The 24446-nt window shown below is 36.9% G+C and overlaps 1 protein-coding gene across 6 annotated transcripts in view; it reads right to left on the minus strand.

Annotated features, from left to right (window-relative positions):
- The window catches only part of PPFIA1 (PTPRF interacting protein alpha 1), a 50994-nt gene that overhangs the window by 20887 nt on the left and 5661 nt on the right, over positions 1-24446 (minus strand). For all 6 annotated transcript variants that reach the window (XM_071762221.1, XM_071762220.1, XM_071762218.1 and 3 more), the window contains exons 3-16: positions 11652-11753; positions 10845-11009; positions 9891-9965; positions 9379-9480; positions 8894-9115; positions 7955-8101; positions 6898-7032; positions 5712-5795; positions 5034-5165; positions 3801-3863; positions 2509-2588; positions 2149-2281; positions 1227-1450; positions 617-851 (exon numbers count right to left, since the gene is read on the minus strand). In XM_071762221.1, the coding sequence (XP_071618322.1) occupies positions 617-851; positions 1227-1450; positions 2149-2281; positions 2509-2588; positions 3801-3863; positions 5034-5165; positions 5712-5795; positions 6898-7032; positions 7955-8101; positions 8894-9115; positions 9379-9480; positions 9891-9965; positions 10845-11009; positions 11652-11753 (1899 nt within the window). The remainder of the gene's footprint in view (positions 1-616; positions 852-1226; positions 1451-2148; positions 2282-2508; positions 2589-3800; positions 3864-5033; positions 5166-5711; positions 5796-6897; positions 7033-7954; positions 8102-8893; positions 9116-9378; positions 9481-9890; positions 9966-10844; positions 11010-11651; positions 11754-24446) is intronic.

Raw genomic sequence — 24446 nt, forward strand, 5'->3', positions numbered from 1 at the left:
TTTCCATGTATAAAGCAGCTCCTAGAAGGATTAATTTTTCTCAGCAGTCATATGACTGTCAAAAGAACAGATCCATCTTTCTCTGCTCACAGAACCACTAAGCCCAAGCTACTATTGCATCAGATACAAGGTCTAACAAACACTTTTTCTACCTGCCAGCCTTAGAAGGCTAAACCAACACACCAGCACTCATTTAGATAGCTGTGACACCTCTAGAATCTTCAAGATTGCAATATATGCAAATCAGATTTTAGCTGAGAATTTGGGGCAATAGTGGACTGCAAAAAATAAAGTTTAAAGCAGAGGGAAAAACTGGTTTCTGTACCAGGGGTTCAAAAGAAAACATTATTTCTTCTATGAAGAGAAGGCAGAAGAAAGACCATAAGAAGGAATACTTAGGCATGAGATGTTGACCAAATTATAGACTTAAGTTCTGAACGTTTTTCCTAATCATTAGGATTGTATCTTACACTTTTTATACAAGTTGAAAGGAAGCAGTAGAAAAACCTAGAGGAAGGAAAAACACAGTTGAATAAGGAGAGGAAAGGGCAACGAAATGAGGCATTTCCTAGAGAAAACTCTTCCCCAAACAAATGAAAAGTCCCTGGCTACTTACCAGTGTCATGATCCCCAGCCTGTCCACCTCCCGAGCTGGACTGTGGGGAATCCGCCTCGGGGTGGAGCGGCCACTGCCAGGGGGGGAAGAACCAGCAAGAGAACCACTTGCATAGGGAGGGGGAATGGAGCTCATGGACCGGAACCGTCCATGGGCATCCAAACTCCCACTGCCCACCCTGCTTTCAATCTCCTCTGCACGCTGCTCTGTGTTTTCCTTTTCTTCCTGTATAAGCCTAAAAGAAAAAAGTTTCAGAGGGACAAATGACATCCAAGCGAGCAGAGTGTAAGCAGTAAGGCTGAGGTGGGCATTAGGAAGAAGGAGCACTTGGCAGGCAAAACAGCTACAAAATCCTCTCATTCAGTCTGAAAAAAAGTGGTGAACACACTACATGCAGGGGTTTCTATCCAACTAGTAATACACAATCTCTTCCATACAGAGGGATGAAGAAACTTAAGAGTACTTAGGCATAAGCAAACCAGTTACTTCTGTCAAACTCACCCCCAGAATAATGAATGGGCTACCACCACTTTGAGCAATTACACAAAAAGGATTTCTAGTGTCTCAGAACTTCATTTTTATCAAAACATAAATGGCAGATAGACCATACCTAATCTCTTTGTTGATTGCATCCAACTGTTCTTGAAGCATCATGGCCAAAGTCTGAGCATCAGCCTGACCACTTGGTGACAGCAGATCAACTGAACTGAATATTGTCTCCCTATCATCCTCAATATCAGACACATCAACATCACTTTCAAATGCTTGTGCCACATTTGCCAACACACTTGCTTGCTGGGCTCGCTCCCAGTCCTGCTCGTTCAGAGTTTGAACCTAAGAGAAAGAATGAAAAGAAAAAAAATCCAAGCTCAAATGGGAAAAATATGACACTTTTGCAGTTTTTCAAGATGTTTAAAATACATTTTTAAAAGCCCACTTACATGCTGAATGCATCCATCAAGACAGCAATGTTTAGAGAAATGAAAAAAAAAAAAAAGCAGCTATAATATAGAAAACTTTGCATCTTATTAGTTAAGTGAAATTTTAAAATGGACAGCCCCAATGAATAAATTAAAACGTCACATAATGTAAGATATACATTAAAATGTATATTAATATACATTAAAATGTGTATCTTGGGTATATACACCCTAAACTGCAATAGAGTTTTGCTATCAAATCCAATCATAAACTTGGAAATAACTTGATGCAATGAGAACTTGTGTCCTGAAAGGGATTTCAAATTGCTTGCAGAGCAATAGAATAGTGCAGAGGAAGAAAAGGAGGACTGTATTTAAAAGACTGCTTATGCTTAAAAGATATTTGGCTTTAAAAATCCCAGTTTTGCAATTATTGGTTACCAACTAAACAGACTAGCACCTGTGCATTAGCTAGCAAACCAAGACACACAAAATCTAGCCATTTATTGCTATGTACTCATACTCTAAAAACTTAACACAATAGATTAGTCTCCTCTAATTTACTTTGCTGCCAAAAATCTTATTTTTATTTTAATTTCAGAGTTCCACTACCTTTGAAGGTTCATCTCTGAGAGCTGCCAAACGTCCTTTCTGGGGACGCCTCAGCACTGAGGAGGTGCCATAGGAGTCTGTGTGACTGTCACCCACAGAGGAAGATGTCACAGGGTATCTGAAATCTGGTCGGCTACAACATAAAAAAACACTTTATCCTTTGGAAGATAGAGGGAAGCAGGAAACGAACCAAAAACCCACATGAATTATTCCACAAGTATCAATTTTTTAAAACAACTGCTTTATAGGCTCTGTGAAGAATGCGTTTTATAGCTATGAGTAAAGTATTTTCTCTTATAACAGACAAAATTACATTTAGCAAAGTGACTTCAAAGAAAATAGAAAATGCAGTGCTGGTACCTATGATGAAGTGATGTGGCTCTTAGTCTCACTTGGTCGTTTTCAGCCCTTAATGCTTCAACATTTATTACAAGTTGATCCTGTACAAATAAATTGTTAAAAATTTACAACGGTCAGGATAAAATACTGATTTAGAAACTCATCTTTTTCATCTCATTTCTACAAACCGCAGAAATAACAGATTTTAAAACGTACCCTTCAATGACATAAAATGTAAAAATTATTTTTGCTACACACAATACAGCACCACGACAAAAGGGCATCCAAGAACAACTCTGGTGCCACTCTACACTAAGTCTAGTTAATGACAATGTGTATTTTTAAAAAGAGGTATTATATAAAATTCACACATTACCAACTTTGATAAAATTTAACAAAAACCAAGATTTCTCAAGCTCTGCAGACAAAAGATTCTAAAGCATTCACTTTCAACTTGGACATTTTCACATGCCCTAGAAAAACAGAATTTAACAAAGAAACCCAATGAATGAGAAAACAATAAAAGGCTAATAAAAAGTGGCTGATGATGAACATCTGTGCCTCGTGTGAAAACTGCTGGCCTACTCATACAAAACTTCAAAGCCCATTCTACAAAATATTCTGTATGCATTCTTCATTTTATTACAGAAGCACAGCCTCTACACTTTAGCCTAGCTACTTACAAGAGTCATCTGGGGAGATGCTGTACACCTGTCATTTAATAAGCAATAACAAGTATTATTTCAGAACACACAGTGTGACCACAAAAAATCACTGCAGAAGGATGCAAAGAAATGAAAGGCCCCACCACTATTATTCAAGAAGGAAACTTGTCAGCTCCAGAGGAAGCAGAACACCAGACAGCTGCTATTGCAAAGGAGCAGCCAAGTCTAATAAATATTTCTCTCCCTGCCTCCCAATTCTTACAACTTTGAAGAATTTTTATCAGTTAAACATGTCTTTCCTGATACCCAGTTCTTTTAGAAAAAAACTTAAGGGACAATACCCAACATTGCTGTCCAAGCTCATATATACAGCAGTGTAAAAATTCTGTTCAAACTTTGGCAAACTGCCACCATATTAAGCCACTTGACACATTCAGAAGTGTGTCAAGTCTGAATAAAAAGCTATGTAGTACCTATAAAATCATCATAAAACTGAGGCACACAATACCATAAAATAAGCAGTAACAGCCTTCTACTTTTAAACAGACCAGGCAATGTTAAGTTTTATAGGGGAATTAAAATTGCTTCCCCTATGTAGCAATGCAGCAATTACTTTCCAAGACAGCATTTCAGAAATGTGTACTATACCTTTTCATGCTGCAGCTCCTCTATTTGTTTTTTTGCATTTTCAATTTCTCGAATAAGTGAATTCTAAAAGAAAACACAGCACAAATTAATTTCCTTGCAAAAGCTTTCAAGCCTTAAACAACAACCAAGTATCAAAAACTTTCAGTCAACACTACGCTGAATTATCTTGAATTCCAGATACTTTTTTGCTTACACCATTTCACATTGATTATAGTTGAATGTTTATCCTTTCAGATGAATGCTTACCCTTGCAGGTGTACAGCCCTCTAAATCATGGATTTAGTAACAGTGCATCAAAATTTAATACTAACCTTTTAAAGCTCTTTTTGACAGAACTGGTTAGAAAAAGGAATAGTCAGGCAGCTAAAATAATTCAAAATAATTCACTGAGTGGTTACTAAGGAATTAGTGTCTGTTATCACTAGGTTTTCATTTTGTTTTCATTTGCCTGACCTACAAAATTATTATACAGCAATTTCTTGGATGTACTGTACCTCAGAACCACAACACTCATTGACTTACAGGCTCTCATTAACATCAGAGCTGTCATCTTTACAGTTATACCATGACTTCAAAACAATTCCAGGAAATATAAATATTTATGACTAGTACCATCTCTTCACTCAGAGCATTTTCCAAATTCAGATGAAGAATCATCTCAGATATAAGAAACATTTGAGAGCTACAACAAAGAATTTCAACTATTGTATTTGACTGTAGTAGGTGATAAGAAAAAAAAAATCAAATTTCCCCTTCTAATAGGAAGATTATAACTGTGTCAACTCTTTTCCTTTTCCACCACTTCAAAAGAAATCTGGTACTCACATTCTTGCAAGAATCCCATAATGTATCAGGGTAACTGGTGCAGAGAAAACCAGTGGGAAATAAAAGAAACTGAACTGAAGAGGTCGAAGTTCTAGCCCTAATTCTTTAGACTTCCTGTATTACACTGGATGAGCCTATTTATGCAGTTCACACCAGTGGAACAGGAAAACATAAAGCTTCTTAAAAGCTGCCTTCTCAACACTCTAGTAAAATGCCCAAGGACAATCTCAAAAAAACCCAGAATTTTAAGAACTTATTTTCAACTTATTTTCTAGTGTGAACCCTAGAAAACAGCCTTAACAGATACTTATTAATAAGCATTTAGTACTGAAGTTACAGACACATTGCAAAATGCACAAAGAATGCTGAACATCTGATTTATTTATATACTGGAACTTAATTTCTTACCTTATCTTCCAAGGCAGCCATCCTTTCCTTGAGATGAAGCTGAAGCCTTTCATTAGATTCAGACAGGAGCTTATCAACTGTTTCTGATAAACGTTTATTATGCTCTTCATTCATCTTCTCTCTCTGTCTAGCCTAAGATACATAAAAGCTACTGAAATAACTGAATTTACCATGGCAATAACCATTTCCAGGTTGTAAAACATTTTTGCAAAGGAATAAGGAATACTGCATCTACCCCCATGACTCTGTAAGGGACACAGAGGACACACCTAAAATTTCAGTAACTATTCAAAAGATCAAAAGTTTGAAAATCTTAGCTTACACTTCAAGAAAAAGGAGATTTCAGAACCAAATCCATTATTTATAAAAAAAGAACCAAATTTTTCATATTTAATTCAGAAAGTTTTTGTTTTCTCTCCTCATCAGAAAGCATGACTGGCAATTAGGTCCTTCCAAACATATTTCAAACTTTAATTAGAAACTTCTATCTTTACTTTGAGATTTAAGTAATTAGCCATAGTACAGTGGCTCAAATCTCCCAACTATCAGCCAGCCTAAACTCTGGTTTCCTTTTGGAGATGAGAAATAAAACCAGCTTTGCTGAACTGCAGACAGCCATGAGGGGGACTGGATTCTTTCTTCCAGCTTTGTGTCTCTGCCAAAAATTATGTATGGTACCCTTTGCAGTTCTTGATTCTTTTCTTCTAGCTGGGCTTCCATCTGTCTCAGTCTTTCTTCTATATTGCCATGTCTTTCCTCTGCCTGTCAATTTGAAAACAAAATTAGAATGTTGTTTGTTGGGGTTTTTTTGGTTTTGATTTTTTTTTTAAGTTTTCAAAAGCATAGAGACATTGCAGCACAATAATATATCTGACATGCTTTGCACAACTGCCATTTATGGTAATACACAATGCAGAACAGATGCTTTTCTGTCACTAAAATAACCTGGCAAGTTAATATATTAAGTAACAAAATGATGATGTCTCTCACCCTATAATACCATGGATTTGGAAACGAGCTTGCAGGAGCAGCAGTTCATTCAAATCCCCAGGAATTAAAACAAATCATAATAATAAAAAAACCCAAACAACTAAATGCATTTTCATCTTTCCTTCACTAGCCTAGACAATATGGCCCTTTGTTAGTAATCATGACAAAGCAGAAAGCAGCAAGCAGAAACAAGGACTAATATACAAATTCTACCTTCCTAAGCTTGGTGGTAAGTTCCAATACTTTAGCATCTTTAGCAGCAGAGTTCCCAGGAGACAAAAGGTCAGACTACAGAGCAAGTTAGGGACAGGAAAGATAACAGGGAAAGAAATGAAACTGAGACTTGCAAAGCAAACACAGGCACACTTGAAAAGGCTCATTTTTAGCTACTACATATAATTCTTCAGACTTCATTATTCCATTTGCAGCCTTCTAAAAATCTTAGTATTGATGACTACCATTACTTCTCTCACTACCCACATTCCTCACTTGATTAACAGTTGAAAAAATCTGGGGTTCCCTTTGAGAAACAGTTCTTGTTTTAGAAAACAATGGCTACTATTGAACAAATTTTAATAAAAAGCAACAAAACAATCATTCAGAGAGGCATTTTCATAATGTAACTGTTAACAGAAAACCTGCTCAAGTCAAGTTAAAGAGCACACACACACAAAAAAAAAAAAAGTAAATCAGTTTGTTTACTGTGTTCACAGAGATGAAGGGAAAAGGCAGAAAACAAGTAGAAGCAGTTTTCTGAACTAGCTGGAGGAAGAAACACAAAGACAATGTAACAAAACCAACACTAACAACAGATTTCCTGTAGCAGGACACCCACAGAAAAGCCATTCTTGAGGACACCTTTGAATTGACTCACCTTTGAAAGTGCTGCAACTCTCTGTGCCAGCTCAGCTTCCACCTCTGGCAAAGTTTCAGCTTTTCTCAAAGTCTGCTGCAGCTTTTGCTCAGCTAATTCCAGTCGTTCTTGCAATTGCCTATTCTTATCTTCACTCTACACAGGATTATGATAAGCAAATGTTTAGAGTTAAAATGGTAATGAGTTTTCATCAAAGGTGATGCCTTTAGTAGACCCATGGAGAACAAACTGCCCCAAACTGGTTTCATAACCCAAGATGCAGCATCCACCCCTTTATTACCCAAGAGAACTTTTTTCCCTGTAAATTATTTTCTGCAGACAATTCCATGCATTCTGAAAGCAACTTTATCACCAAATAAACACAGAGTCTCAGGATGGGAAACAGCATAGAACTAGCTGTGAATTTTCATCATTCAGGCTCTGCTGAGACTTTGAGTTACATCAAGGGAAATATTCCTTCATATTTTAAATAGCATTATGCATACTACTGCAAAATTTGGTTTTGTTTAAAGTGTATACAACTTCTTTTAAAATTACACTAAAAGGGATCATTCTTGTTGACTAAGAGTTACCTGGTTTGTTCAATTAGAAAGTGATTGGGTAAACAACCACTTTTGATTTTAGGTAGGACTACTTCACATGAAGCATATGTGAAATTTCCTCTGGCAATAAGACAACATTTACTTCTACTACAGGCTATAGAACTCACTATAGTGATTTCTATAGTGATTAATCACGACAGGGATTGACAACCCATGTTTTAAAACTGGTTTAGCTTAGAGTGAGTAATTCTCACACACAAAACTAAAGTTACTTGGATACATATATTATAACTTAAAAATCCAGTTAACAGGGACAACAGCCTCTCATCTTAGCTTCCAGGAGAAAACTGTGTACAAAGCACTCCATCAGTGACTGAAAAACAACTGCTTAACAATTGCACATTACAGATATTTATCTTTCTAAAAAGCAAGAGGTTTAGTAGAGTATGAACAGGAATAATTTCTATTAGTTTTATGCTGAGCAAAATGTACTTGATCTCATTTCAAACTCCAACCTGTCGGTGCATGGAGTCTTTAGTGGCAATTTCATTTTCAAGTTTATCATTGAGGTCATGCACAGATGTAGCTTCACGTTGTGCAGCGAGGTAGCGTTTCTCAAGAGTTGTAATTCTCTCTTCCATGTCTTCCTTTTGGGCCATAGTCTGTGGAAGAGACAAGACAGAATCTAGAGTTTACAATATGAGGCATTAATTAACTAGTTATCAAAGTGGAGGGGAAAATCTAAAAGCCAAAAATAATAGTAATAATCATCAAAATAAAAAAAATCAAACATGCTCGTTTAAAAATAGCAAAATTAAGTAGAAAGCCTCACTTCAGCTTACAAGTTCAATGGCTTTTTAAAAACAAAACCCAGTGAATGCTTCAAAAGCCTGGTCTGGTTTATATTACACCACAGACCTTCTTTTACCTTTTCAATGGCAAAACACAGCAAATCTTTACTTCCTGGGAATGGTTAAGAGTGTTTTTGGATTTAACTACACTCCCTTTCTATTTAATAAGGACACAGCATGCAGCAATACATAGGAGCTTGGACTAGTGACTGATCAGGAACTGGAACTGTCAACCACACCACTGAAATGGAAATGATTCCTCAACTGCATACTTTTTTAACAATAAAAAAATAGAAACTTCATGAATAAGCTTAGCATCTATACCAAGATCAAGTGCTTTTTCAAGAAGATGTTTAAGTTCACAATGATAAATCTATACTTCAATATATTAATGAAGTATGTATTCATTCATTAATCCTGAAGACAAATCTTCTTAAGTGACTGCTTTTTAAACAACAAAATAGCACCATCCTGCTCTAAACAACTTTTTCCTTACCTATCAAACCAAAGACACCAAAGCATAAAGGTCTAACTGAGCACCAGTGAAACCAACATTTTATAAAGCATTTGGGATAACTTAGATTTTGACAGTTTATTCCTCACCTCTCGGACATCTCTCTGTAACTTTGTATTCATTTCTTCAGATTTTATTAAGTCTTTTCTAGCAGTGTCAAGATCTTCTTCCAGCTCTGTTACTCTGCTGGACAAAGCAGTAAGACGTTCTTTCATTTGTGTCTGCTCTTTGTTTTGCTTATCTATGATGTCTTGGAGTTCAATCACTTTAGTAAGGTTTTCATCATGGCACAAAGAACCATCAGAAGATCGCTAAAAACAGGAAAAAAAAAAATAAATGCATTTTTATGATCCACAAATTTGAAAAGCAAACTGTTAGTTACCTATAAACACGCCTCCCTCAGGAAAATTTTATTATTGGATAGACTGCAAAAATGGAAATTGTGGTAACTGAGGCTTTTTAATTAAATGCTCACTCTAAAATCTTTCATCATAGTTTAAAGTTAAAATGTTACAGCTAATGATTAAAAAACAGACATCAGCTAAAAAAAAAAAAAAAAAAAAAACAGCTCTACCTTCCCATTTGTAGTTGGTGTATTTTCTTGTTCATGATTTATATCCAGTATCCCATCTGGAAGTGTTTTCTTCTGATTATTCTGCTCTTTCAGAATCATTAACTAAAAGGAAAAAAAAGTTTATATACATATGTTTCAAGTCAATTCCTTTCTCAGTAATAATATAAAGTGAAAGAGCAAAACAACTATCACTGATTCCAGTGCAAGCTGGAATAAAGTATGGCACAGGCACTCAAAAATTTATGTCACTGCAACCCAAAAAAACTCATTTTAAAGCCACATGAATTTTTTTTTTCTTTCTTGGGGTTTTATTGTTGGAGTAGGGGGAGGCAGGTGGACTGAGGGTTGTGGGTTTTTTCCTTTCTTGCTCTTTCAAAGCAAGTCAGTTAAAAATTATCCCATTTGGCAAAAAATCAAACACAAGAAGTGAAACCGAAATTCCTGTGTACAAATATTGACTAAAACAGCCACAAAGCAAACATGAAGCCTAATTTTTCAAAAAGAAACCTTACCTCTTTATGTGTAGTACCTAGTTCCTCTTCCAATAAGCTACATCTTTCAAGTGCTACTCGTAACCTCTCCCTCACCTGAAAGGGTGATTTCAAATAATTTAAAATAATACAAGTTTAAAAGAAATCAATTTCACTTTTGACATACTGCTGTCTCTTCAAGAGAGTAAATACCATGATTTCCATTACATTTAGATATCTTCTTAATCTTAAGTCCTAATTACAACATAATGCTACAAAAAAAACCTTCTAGAGAAGCAATGTGTATCTTAAATGTGTCTTTGCCTTTTTTGTCATAAACAAATCCTATCTCAGCATGACCTGCACATTTAGGGAATGATTAAACATATCCAGAATTTGCCTATCCTTTTATAAGGCACCAAGTGTAAATGCTTTTGCTTGTTTACAGGGAGGAGACAGAATTCTACTTAAAATAATTTGCCACACTTTATATAGAGGGTGACAAAAGTTAAGCAAACTGAGTTGGCAGCAGAATACACAGCCAACTTTACCACTTGCATATCCTGTTGTCAATATCAGGAAGAATTAAAGGGTGGAGTCCCTTAATTCAGCTTTATATCACAGTGTAAGCAGATTCCTCTCCTCCTATACTCTCCAGCCCATTTCTTGTATCACAGAATCAAAAGGCTAAGTCCTGAAATATCAAGAAAGCAAAGGTATGCATTCCCATAGCAAATAAACTGCCCCTGAACCAAACCTCATTTACATCAGCAAACTTAATAAATATTATAATAAACTACAGCACCTTGCTTTAGTGCAGCACGCTAATTCAGGAGGGCAGCTACTAATCAAGTTACAGCAGAGTCACTACCTTAATTCTGAGAAAAGTGCAGAGAATCTGCCTTCTGCACCTTTAGTACCAACAACTGCATGGCACACACAAAAGACAGATGGCACAACTAACATGAGATTATGTTAGCTACCATATTTCCTTACCTTTTCATCAAGGGCTTTATGGTGTTCAAATAAAGATTTTAGTGCTTTGAGAACTTCTACTTCACTAGAAACTCCTGCTGGAGACTGAGCTTGGCGCTTTACAACCGTCATCCTGAGAGACCGCTCGTGCCTGGAGACAAGACACTCCAAATGTTCCAGTAATAGCTAAATCAAAACAAATAAAAAAATAAAAGAGATGTTTATTCCTGTTCTGCATAGCTGCAGAACACTTTGCCTCCTAAAACATCATTTTTGAGTTCTAAACTTCAAATCTGAGAGCAAACAAGCGTAAGGACCTGTTTTTAACCTCTCACCCATGTTAGAAGCTATCAGAGCTGACACACTTCTCACCTCTCCCTGACTTTTAAAAGAGTTTTTCACTTACCCAGGTTCTGTCAGTTCTGCCACCAATCTGAGGAACTGCTTGTGAGAAGGATACACATAGGAAAGGCTTTAAATCAGAGAGAAACTGTTCTGCTGGCAGCAGTGTATGCTGCTGAACAGATTGCTACACCTTGCCCACTACTGATTGTTGATGTATGATTACAGAACCTCCACAGTAAGCAAGCTGAACATCAGACAGCAGTACAGTCTTACAAGCTTTTCCTGATTCTGCACTGCAGTATCTGGAGCTGTGCATAAGCTTCCAGGCTTTCTTAATCCACATACATTCACATTTACAGAGGGATTCATGTGCAAGTATCAGGGAACAACTACTTTTAGCTCTTCAAATGCAACATTCAGTGCTTTTCTCCATGTAGCTGGATGCTTTAACGATGGTAATCTTGGAGAAGACAAGGAACTAACCCTTGTATTATTTCTTTCTGCTTTCAGTTCAGCGATTTCTTCTTCCCTTTCAAGCAGCTGCTCCCTGCATACATTTAGCTCTTTCGTAAGTGCTGCAAATTCCTGAAATAAACCAGAGAGAAATGTAAGCACATCAAATATCGGGATACAGCGGGAGTAGATTCATGTGAACACTTGGCATGATTTCTTGAAGTATTCATTTCAGATGTCTGAAGTCAATATAGTTGTCTTGGTCAGGCTAAGCAGGCTTGGGTTCAAACACTTAAAACCGTTATGCTCTCAAGTGGAAAGCTAAAAGATGAGTTCTCAAAAGTTCTGATCAAATATTTGTCTCTAAAGACCATAATCCCAATTGGCACATCCCTGGTAAGCAAAGGAAAAAAAAAACCACTTGTAATGCATTTGGTTATTGTTTCAAAAAGTTGTTGTCTGGGGTTTTTATGACTGCTGAGGGAGAGGTGAAAAAGCAGAGCACTAAGCAAAAACAGAACCCAGCAAAATGCGACAAATTTCAAGTTGGTATTTAATCATGAGAGACCATCCATAACCCTGGCATCTACCAGAACACACATCACTTCTTCACAGTAATAAAACATCTTTGAAGCTTCACCACTCAGCCCTTTCCAGGTGTTTACCAACTTAAGCTACATACAGGAAAATTTCATTTATATTTATTTTCAGATTTCTTGGAATGGAACTGCTACAGCCCTTTCCCTACAGTGTTCCTAGAAATCTCGGATTATTAGAATCAGAATCAAGAGTCATGTAAAATAAAGAGCAGATCACTACAGCTGAAGTAGCAATGATTAAGACAAGATGAACAAGACAAATAGCCAACTAAGTAGAATATGGTGTGGAAACACTGTGAGCAAAAACGTTGCCTCTTTAAATATTCCAAACTCAGTGAGATACATTGCTTAAAAGACAGCAGATGCAGATCAAGTAAAACCTTAATAGGGAGCTGTTTAGTAGTAAAATCCAATGTGACAGAAAACACATGCTTAAAAATAAAAGGACACATCAACTTATTATACTAGCACATCTGCAAATTCTAACATGCAGCTAAAATAAGCATAATAAAAAGGCATTGTCTGCAAATTCCAAGATTAATTTGGTAAACTTAATTCTAACAACATACATGTGACTGAAAAGTCAAAGAATACTGTTGAGCAACATGTAACTAGAGTGAACTCCTTTGGAATTACTAATGTAGTAGGCTTTTAAAGGTTCTATGAAAAAGAGAGAAATAGCACCATCACAGATGAGAATCCATCTCCATAATCCCTTTTCCTAAATAAAAACCTGCTCATTGGAAAACAAGATTCAGTACAGTCCCCCTAACTAATCAGCAAATGAATGCAAAGAAGCCTTAATTGCTTTTGCTTTTTCAACTGCTAAAAAAAGTAAATAATTTCTTTAACATACTTAATAACTACGCTCACATAAATCTTTCACTGCAGTATTTAGTTTGCATTCTTAAACAAACAAAAAAACCAACAAAAAAAAAAAAAAAAAAAAACAAAAAAAAAAAAAAAAAGCCAATGCTGGCAAATAATTTTTAAATAAAAACCCCTGGAAATATTAAAACAGCCTGGTCTGTATATATATAGCTACTGGAACTTACAAACACACCAAACAAATGACAAAAGGTTCCCAAGTGGAAAGTAAACCAAGAACAGAAAAACCCACTTCAAGTTTCACAGGAGCTGACAGAAAAAACTACCATTATGAGCATTCCCTGTATAATGCTCCTTGATGTCTGAATTTTTCCTGTGCCTTCAACATCCCACTCGTGGGAGCTTCCAAGACTCCCAGAAAAATGATGCTTCCCAAACACACAAGTTTAGGTAAACCAGAACAGTTTTTAAGTTGCAGTTCTTCACGGGTTTTCCCTGCTTATCATAATGTATTTCATAACTAAGTACTACTGAAACTACTGGAAGTAGTAATAAATGTATTTGTAAAAAGAGCTTGCTAGGAACTTGTTTTCTTGGTGGTGCTTTTGCCCCTTCCAAAATTATTTTTAAAACCCTGAAAATGCCGACATTAAAATTTACAAGCATTGACATCACACACAAAAAGACACCCAACTTACATGGAACATTCTACAGTTTTCCAGTCTCTACTTCAAATCTTGAGAACAGGAGAAAGAAAGCAGGAAAAGGGTGAAAAGTCACTGTTTTGACAGCCTTTCTTAACTACAGCATTAATATATTTTTTCTTATCTATACGAGCTGTATATCTGAAAGGCAGACAATGCACTCACCCTGCATACTTCTCTGCAAATAGAAATTGCAGCATAAAGATATCATAATTATGACACAAAACACCACACTGTCAGATGACCCAAAAAGAACACCACACTCTGGAATTTATATTGCTGCTGCATAAACAGTCTGACACCTATTTTCAATATTGCATAATAGCTCCATCGCTGTTTGTTTTGACAAAATGTAGTTGCTTTGAGTCCTATAAACTGCCGAGAGAAATAACACTTCAATGTCCTCAGTTTCAGCTGACACTGGCAAAAGACATGTCCCTTCTAGTTTTAATACTTACTTTGAACAGCAGACAATTAGTGATTTCCTCAAGCAGTTCAAAAGAAGAGAAATTATCTGCAACTTTATCATCTGAAAAACATTTGTCTCGTAAGGTCTTCCGTGCCATTAGATGAATATACAGAAAAAATTATAGGAAAAGGAAAAAATTCTGAGAACCTTCTCTACTTTTCCACAAAGCTGTATTACTATTCTCTAATTAAGGAGAAGATTGAGAATATCTGAACAAGATTCTGCTCTGCTTCTGGTTGCCATCAAAGTAATAAAGACCCAGATCTGAGGACTGACAAGACTGGGACTCAGAATAAGCACTGCAGAGCACTTCCAGGTATCAGCTGGGAGAGTGCTAATATGTAAGATAAATATCCCCTGTTAATTAGAACATCCTGACAAACATCCAGCTTCTATATAATCTGAGATGTTTACTGAAGAAAGTAAATATCTGAACCCACTGAATCCACTCCAAATATGACACTCTTACTTTCAACAAAAACCTAAACTGAGTCAGCTCATTGTTGTTCAGTAATTTTTATTTTTTTTTCTGGGGGGGTCATGCCTACACTCCCTAGTTTTTTTAAAGCAATAGTGTTTTCTCTACATTGACCTTCAGAACTGACCTTCAGCCTTCAGTGGTTCAAAGGCCACAACATAAACAGCCTCCCAAAAGTTGGATTAAGTAGTGTCTAGCTCTCACACCCATATATTTCTATGTCTGAGCTGACAGCCACTTGGTTATTTTTGAGATCACAAGAACATCACAGCTTTCATGTTTAATACATGCAAAATGTATAGGTTCCATAGACAGTACATCACAAGCCAATAAATGCTACGTAACAGGGAAGACAGTATTTTAATGAGGGAAAAATTTGAAAGAAACAGAGGTAATCCCTGAAAGTCTCCCAATATAAGCTGTGTATTAGGCATACTCTAAAAACAAACAACTGGACATTTGCTTGGAATTTGCTCAAGCAAAAAAAAAAAATTATTACATAATAAAACACAACACCAATCAAGAATCATAGATTCATGAAATCATGCATGAAGAATTATGGATTACAGTCGACAAGATGACCACAAAGCCTCTTTAAAGGATGAAAAGACTAAAATAAGACTAAAATTCATCCAAGAAAAGAGTATTAAAAACTATTAACATGGTATATTCTACCAATACAAGGATGAAGATGCAACTGTTGCATCTTTATAGAAATATCTCTGCCAGAAATATGTCAGTGGAATTTATCTGTTTAATCTCCAAGTAGTATTTTGTTTTACTGTTAACATTCTGTTCTGCAGCCTGCAGATCAAACAATCTGCTCAAGAATCTGAGAAGCAAAGGCCATCAGGGATGAGAAACAGGGAATCTGAGATAAGTTTCCATCATGTTGTTCAGACTACATAGAAACCACAATTCTTCTAAATTATGCATGCATGAAAACAACAAATTACAGTCTTAAAAAAAAAACCAAAGAAAACCTAAAGAGCTAAGCTCAAGAGGGTATTTCATAGCTACTTCATTTTAAACCTAAAGGTTTTTAAGGTAGCACACAGTGACCAATATCCCCACTGGATTTGGAAGTTGCTAGCAAGTCAGTTTTTGTACCTATTTAGTCACACCAATTTAGCTTTGGTTCTGTTTTGGTGTTGTTTTTTTAAGACCAGAATCAGAATTATGAAGTAGTTCAAAAGTGTTTAGATTTAAAACTGCAAATTCTTTTCATGTTTTAATGATAATCCAGCCCTCCAAGAAAACACTGCTAGCACACACTTTAAAAACAACAAACCCAGAAGAAAACACAACCAAATTGTGCTTTGCCTGTTCTGTGCAATAAATCAGGCTGCTTTAAACCTTTTCATATCTCTGGCATGTGCTAATGGGAAAGAGAAAAACCAGCCTACAGTGTGTAAAGAAAAATATTTTTCCTTTCACCTAGTGAAAATAATTTCCCATAAGTATCAACCACCCTGGACTTTCTAACCTGCCAATAGAAAACTTATTTCAAGCAATCAAAGAGGTAAGTTCATACTTTCTCCTCAGAGCCCCAGCAATTTAAAAGGGAATATAAGAAAATTCTGAAATATTAAAATACAGTTATGACAAACTGTAGCATTTCAGATCATTTAAATGTTTTTCATGCTCAAAACAGCTGTTTTTCCAACTAGAGCTAAATGCCCACCAGAGTGAGAATAAATAATGAATGTATCAACCTCACTCCCTATTTCTCCTCACGCGTGTTTTATAACTCCAGACTGCTACCAAAACACAGGTGCAGATTTCTTTACCAGGAAAAAAATTCTCACATTCCGACTAGAGGCACTGAGATATTTTAAGACATCTATTGGCATCTTTGGTCAATTCTCAGAAGATTGTTTTTTCCTTGAGTCAAAAAACATGCCATTTTTTTTCTAGCAAAAACTGTGAAAACACTCAAGTGACTGTTGCTGCCAGCTCACAATGATTAATGCCAAACCTGAATGAATTTTTACAGTTCCAGCCTTCTTTTTCAGTATAGTATTCTGCAAGCTTCTTGGGACTGACCTATCTAGGCTTTGTCATTAACTCTGCTCAATTCCAAACAGGCAATTAAGTTTGAAAGTATTTATAGTTGCATAATGTTCTGGAATGAAACTTGCTGTTTCCAGCCCACTTTGGAGCTGAAAGCAGAACCAACTGCCCAGTGTTTGACAAGCAAAGAGCAAAAGAACTCTCAACTCACAGCCAGCAGGTACCCAACATACACCCAAAAGCAAAATGGTAAAGTTTCTAGTAAGACCAAGTCTCCATGGTAATAGGTATCAAGTTACTACTGAGTTTCTTAAATTTATGTGCAGTGTTCACTGAGCCTGAACTACAAAGCACTAAAGCTGAACTTCACTGCTAGGAGCTTTCAGGAAGCACTGCACGTTGAAGTGCAGGAAAACATAGATGAAGAAGGATGGTGTTTGGCAGCTTTGCAAGAGGAATGTATAAGTAACAGGAAAAGGGAGGCAGAAAAACATCAGCTCCATGTCCCTCCTCCTGTAGCTCCCTCTCTCTAATCTGACACATTTCTGATAGATGTTTCCTACTTGGGGTGTGGGGGATAACAGTACTGGAATCCAAACAAGGCTGGATCCAGCCTCTCACTCCTTGAAGGATCAGTCCTTTTACCACAGTAACCAATGCTCAGACTTTATACACACCACACAACAGTCTGGAAAGAGAGAGTGAGCCTATAAACCCGAGTAACCCTGAGCAAAGCATAGGTTGAAAACAGGCAAACAGGAGCCACCTACACTCCAATCATTAACTACAACCTGTATAAACCACCCAGACTGGCAAAATCATTACAGCCTATACTCCTGCATTTCATTTTCCCTAAATCCAGCAAGCCAGTGCTGTCATGTACACAAGCCTAGTAGCAAAGACTCATCCAAGAATGTATCTTTGTGCATCACTGGAGGGGCAACAATCACTGACTGTGTCCTGTGCTTTGCACTGCAAGGTACATGTGCCATCTCTGGGCATTTTCCAAGCTCCACCATTAATCAGACCTACACACAACACAGTGAACACAAGTCACATATACAACAAGTGGTATCTACAAGGCAGCTTGCTGGTAGTGTGCTGGAAGACAAAACTAAGCCACAGCTGCATCCTATTTTCTTCAGTGCTACACCAGTCTCTTTGTAGGTCTGAAATTAAGGAAAAAGAACACAAAGTTGATTAGCTAAGTCAGAAAATTTAATCCAGTTACTTCTCTCTAGGTCTATCAAGCTGCAGTTTGTTAAGCACAGGAAAACAGAAGCACTTTGCAGGCTTGCATGAAACTCAGCATCTATTCACACGCAATGGTGGCAGAAAATCTTCCATCACATGGCTAGAACCTTTTCCTTGTGGTGGTTATGCAAAGAATTCCACCTTGGCTGCCCCTGGATGGACATGAATACAGCCCCTGAAAGGGCAGACACAGCACGGAAGCATTCAAAGCCATCCCAAGCTTGTTCAACTTGGAAAATGGTATCAACTTGGAAAATTGTACAAGATCAGCTAAAATACGTATCAGGAAAACTTTAGTCATCCTTGAAAAACAGGCTTTTCAACTTGTGATGTGTCTGGCTTGGTGCAGAACTGTAACTGTTGAGACAGGTCAATAACAACAGGAATCTTTTCCAATACTGGATCAGTCCAAGTACCAATGTTCCACAAGAATGCTTTTACCTTCACACAGAAATCCAATTTACAACACTTGGGGGATGTTAGAAAAACCAATGCCTCTCAGTCACTCTCTGAATCAGTAAATTCTAAGGGTTTCACAATATGAATTACTACATTCCTGCACCCCCAGCTTAGTCTATTTTGATTAGTACCTAATACAGTAAGCAGTAGCACAACTTCTTAGTTGTAGCTTTAGGCATCTCCATTTTTGGAGTCCATGTCAGTGAAGAAACCAACCCACACCCATACCCACTATGGCAAAAGAATACAGTTGTACTTAATTAAAGAGGAAGAATCTGGCATTACCAGTTTGACAAGGTATGGGACAAAACCAGTCTCCATCTTTAATATGACACTAGAGAGATTTCATGGAAGTTTTTCCTCTCCACATAAAGTTGGTCAAGATTTCCTGGGATCCCAGAAGGGATTTTACAGCAATTTTCCTCAGAAATACCAAACCATAAAATAACTCCAAGATATGCTGAGAAGATGTAACAAGCTCAGTATTTTCCCTGGGACCCTCCAAATGTAAGTTAAGCAGCTCCTACACAAGTTTTTTTAAGAGATCTTTTAAGTTTTAAGATCTTTTAAGCAACACACAAATTTTTCTTTGCATCCACTCTAAAAATCTGCATTTGGAAGGAACAGCACAATGCTTGCTCAGCAGATGTTTAATATTAAATTCTTATGACTTTTATGAATTAATTATTTAATCCTAAATACTGTGTTCTAGCACGTTTAAAAAAACTAATCCTCACATGACTAATACTTCACTATTTTTGAGAAACAGACAGAGGACAAGATCCATCATGCATGATTATTTCAGTGACAAGCCATTTCTGCTTGCAAAAAACTGTAAGCAGCAGCTGAGGAGCTGCCCAGCCCTATTCTAATCATTTATCTTGGCCCCTAGTTGTCAGGTTTAGTTCTGTGGCTAGTGGTTGTAAAGTACATTTTTCACACTATGTTAAAAGGGAGTGCTTGAGAATACCTGAATAAAGCTGGCCAAGCCAGCCTCATTCAACAAGCAGCAACATGTACTTCTCCCTCAGTGCTTTCTCATTATATATATATGGTTTTGGTTGGGTTTTTTTGCCAAGTGATGAACACTTTAGTCTTATAGTTTCAAACTTGTTTAAGCAAGTAATACTCAATGAGGACATATGCCTTCAGCAGGAAATTCAACTTACAGGCACTTTACATTTTATTTTTGTAGTTCTTTGTACTCTATCAGGCCAGTTTATATTTTAAGTGTATTTACTGGCCTAACAGAAGCTAAATACTTCCAAATCTGCAACATTTGGAATACTTGTGACTGGACCAATCCATGGAAGAGTGGCTCATTTTTTACAAATAAAGGCAGCTCTAAAGCCCAGGAAAAAATAGCAGAGTCTCAGGTCTTACAACAGATAAGCGAGGTATTTAAACACAGAAAATCTTACCACAGTAACACAGATGAAGTGTCAAAAAGTTGGTTTACTGGGGGGTGTTAAGCTCTTTTTTTTAATGCTTCATTTTTTGTCTGCCACAAAAAAGATCCATGATCAACAGTTCCAAACTTTGTAACTACCTGAACCCAGAAAGCACATTACACCACAGAAAAAAAGCTAGGGGTGCTTTTAAAAGGCAGGGAAGGAAGTAAGGAAGGAAAAAGAGATGAGGACAGTCTGGTTTTATGCTGTAACCAGTAACCAAGGCTGAAGCACGAGATGGATCGATGAGGAACCTGGCCTAAGGAGCAGGAGAAGCTCCTGCTCCACACTGGGCTACAAAAAAAGGGGGAAAGCTGATGCCAACAGGATCCCTGGAGCCTTTTGCTCAGATGAGAAGACAGATATGCTTGGCTCATTTCTCCTCTACTACCTCTCAGGACTTCATCTTTGTAACCACTGAACAAAATACAGGAGGAGTGCTATGCAGTCTCTAAAGACAACAGTTCCAGCAGGGCAGCAGAGTTACACCAAAGTAAGTATCAGTATAAATAAGATTACAGGAGGGGAAAAGGACAGTTTCTTTCCTGCCTGGACAAGCAGCGAGAGATAAAACCCTAAAAAGCTTTTTACTTTCCACTTTACATGAAGTAATCCCAGATTTCTTAAAACAAAGGCTCAGCTTTTGGAAAATAATGTTGTTGAACCACACCCTCAAAAGACATTCTGAAAACTTAAGCTGCGTGTTCTCAAAAAAAACCCTACATTAGTAGATGCACCTGCCTTGTGTTCTACACAAAGGTAAAAGAATGTTATGACTTTTCCAAAGCCTTTTCCCCACAAACTACACACAGGTGATAACTCTACAAGAAAAAACACTACTCAGGAAAAAATTTTAAAAGATTCACAGTGGTATCCAAAGGCTTGCCTTGGGAAATGACCTAAACCAAACTTTTAGTCATTCACCCTGATGTAATCTAGCAAACAGAGCTTTGGAAGACATAATCTGAAGTCAGAAGTTACCTAAAACACAAAAATAAAAAAAAAGATTCACCATCCATTCAAGACAGCCCACTGTACACATGATTGGTTTCTCAGGTGCAGAGTCATCATTTACACCCCTGACTGGATTATAAAAAGAACTTCTAGAACTACAGGTAGCCTTCTGAAAACAGAATCTCAAATCCATTTTTAAATGACCTTAGATTTGGGTCTAAAGTTGCTTTTATTTATGGCTTTCCAAATCAAAACACAAAAGTTAGGCCCTTAAATTCTCACAGAAGCAAGAGATTCAAGAGCAAGAAGTCAGTCAGGACTTGAAATACAATACACAACAGAACCTTAAAGAGCTTGATATTATAGCAAGTTCAGGTTCCCACTGGGAACAGCAAGTCCACATAAGCCAGAGTGAAAAACTCAGTTAGCAACACAATTTAGGTCCAATATTATTCATTCAACAAAGCTAGGAGACACCCATGTACCCCACCATATTACAGAGCACCATTTCAGTCAGGACATTTCCTGTTTATGGACAGGGCTGCAAAGAAAAGGAAGTTTTGACCATCAGATTCTGTTGGCAAAAGTATACATTGCTAAATTATTTTTGTAACAGGCTGATCCAAGACAATTGAGAATCCACAAGTACAATCACAAATCCACAATTTAAACCCTGCCATACATCAAGAGAGAAGTCCTCACAGATGCCTGCAACAGAATTCCTATCTTATTTAAAACAATTTTGATTTACAGTGAGACAACTTCCAGATCAAGCATTCTGTGAAGCAGAAAAAAGAAACAAGGAATTGCACTTTGATATCTCTCTCCCTTTTAATTGGTTTGTTTCATAATCAGGCCTGAAAATTCAGAAATAGTACTAAAAGAGCTTAACAAAACTGGTTCTATTTACTGAGATAACCATGGATCCAGTACCACTAAAATAACAGGAACTTACAATTCTCTTTATTAAATGAGCCCTCTCCACATTAAAGAAAGCTTTAGCTTTTACATTAAGGAATTGGACAGGCAAAATTCCTTTTCAAGTAATTAAAAATAAACATAATTTCTAATTACAGAAAATTGTCAATGCTGAGAAGACAGTGAGATTAATAAACTTCACCAATTGCAAGGTAGTTTCTTTCAATGAACAATCATAGTTAGATCTTCATTAAGATTTTCAGTGCCATCCTCAAAAAACACATCCTGAGCAGACATGAATGTAAAAACATGAGCAAAGTTCAAAGCTGCCCACTGTGGAATGGCTAGAACAGAAGATTAAGCAACAAAGCTTTTCCTCTTAAAATTGTTACAGCTCCAGCCACTGTAGGAACAGGTCACTGAGCTCTGTCCTGCTGATCAGAAAAAGAGATGTTTTTTAGGAGAGCTTATATGGAACCCAAGGTAAACTCTGAGACAGATAAAAGTCACAGGCAAAAACCAAATGGACCAACTACTCACATTAATTCAGAGAGAACCTAAAGGAAAACAACACATCAGAATGAAACAGCATTAACTTTAACAAGTGTTGGAACTACTCTCCAACTCTGAATATATGAACTAGGAGAGCCATCCTCAAGCAACCCATGGATGTTTTCAGCTCCCTACACAATCATCTGGAGTTTACAAAATGAAGTATTTCTATGCACTCCTGTGAAAAAGTCAAGTTGAAAAAAACCTCACTCCACTAAAAAGCAAAATAATATTTTTTCTTTCAGCCTGGGGAATGTGAAAACATTTTTCCTGGCAAGAACTGGCACCCATTTCCCCATTTACACTTGGAAAGTCCACAGGCAGGCTTACAAAAAAAAAAATACACTTGGAAAGTTATGAACACCCAGATTACCTGACACACACACAATGCAGATTTATCCCTTCACAGTATCTGTAAGCTTGAGATCCACATGCACAAGAGATTATGACAAGTATTTTCTAATACATGTCAACAAATACCAGTCAGCCCTACAGCCTTAAAGTGACTTAAGCTGCCTAAATTGCTAAAAGGAGCTTACATGAAGACCTCCATCATATTCCTTCAAAGCAGGAAAAGTTTAAAAAGCTTAATTAAGCTAATGTGGGAAGCATTTTAGCAGAGTTCTGGGATGCAGTGCTAACTTAGGAAGAGCAAAACCCCAAATTAGACATAGACAGATCAATTGTTCTCTCCAAAGTTTCAAGTTCTCTGAAAACCTTGTTAACTATCAGGGATCTACATGTATCAAAATACAGATGTGCTCTCTTACTGCTAAGATCAAATCCTGTCATGAGTAAAAACCACCATCTACTTTTCCTGAGTAAACAACAGAAACAAGAAGCCAAAGTCACAGGCCAGTGGCTGTTAAAACACTAATAAATTATCAGAGGCAGAAGGGACAACAGTATTTTTATTTATCTTTTAAAAAAAAGAACTAGACCTTTTTTTAGATGTTTTCCAAACATCTAGATGGCAACTGCAATTTTGCAGTCTTGCTATCAAATATCTTTCAAGTAAATATTAATTATACTCTTTAAAAGAACAGAATAAAACCAGAAGGGTTTGCAGACCAAGTATTCTTGGAATACCAAAATAAAAACTACCTGTTGTAGGAAGCTCTAGTTGTCCAGAAATGCAATGGGAAGAGTCATCTTCATCTGCTGGCAGAAGGGGATGAGAGAAATGGAGGCCATGTCTGCTCTGATGTGCATTTGCACATCTGAAAGCCTTTTGGATCTCTGTCATCTCTGGAAATATGTCCCTCTGCTGTGCTTAATGTCTTTGATTTAGAAACCAGTGCCTTCATCTTGCCAGAGTAAGAAGTATGAACTGTGTCACCTCAAGGCTGAGCAGCTGAGAATACTGCAAGTGGAGATGCACTTAAAATGCTACAGAAATTTCAGCTGCTGCAAAGCTTGGCAAGCCCTCCACTTAATGTACTTGGTGCAACTGTCTTCGTTGTATTATGCACAATTCAAAACCTCATTTCTACATCTATAACATCCTGTATTATTTAAAACTTCTCTGGAGGAAATCCAAATAACACCATTACTAAAATGGCAACTAAATCCTTAAGTTCATCATTATGAAACAATACCAGGGCAGTCCCAAGGGTTTGGGTATTTCTTACATGCAAGACATCAAACCATATTTCTGAGATTAAGAGGGATCATTCTAGAGTGACATACCTGAATTTAATTTTATAAAAATATAAACAAACACAACTGTTTTTAACTCAAGTGTGCAGTAGTTATAAAACAGAAAGCAACTAAAGATGGTCTACTGACTTTAATATACAATGGGCAACCCAGTAAAGCTGAAGTCAAACCAAAATCATAGGCAGGGTTTTTTTTCCACATTCAAATCCTCATTGCAGTGAAGTGCTCTTATTTACACTCAGACCCACACAGTCTCTGGCAGAAAGTTCTCATCTACACGTTGCTGAATGCAGAAATTCTGAACACGACCACCAGAAATACAGAAAAAAACTTCTTTTATGTTAGTTACTTTGCATAGAAACAGAAGTGCACTGTAATGAATTGAATACTAAAAGATTACAAGTGCAGGATTAAGATGGAACTTAGTAAGAGTGTTGCTGTATTCCAGAGGCATAGTATTTGTACTTCAGCTTATAAAATTCTTAAT

This window comes from Heliangelus exortis, chromosome 18 (assembly GCF_036169615.1).
Source record: "Heliangelus exortis chromosome 18, bHelExo1.hap1, whole genome shotgun sequence".
In the NCBI taxonomy this organism is placed as follows: Eukaryota; Metazoa; Chordata; class Aves; order Apodiformes; family Trochilidae; genus Heliangelus; species Heliangelus exortis.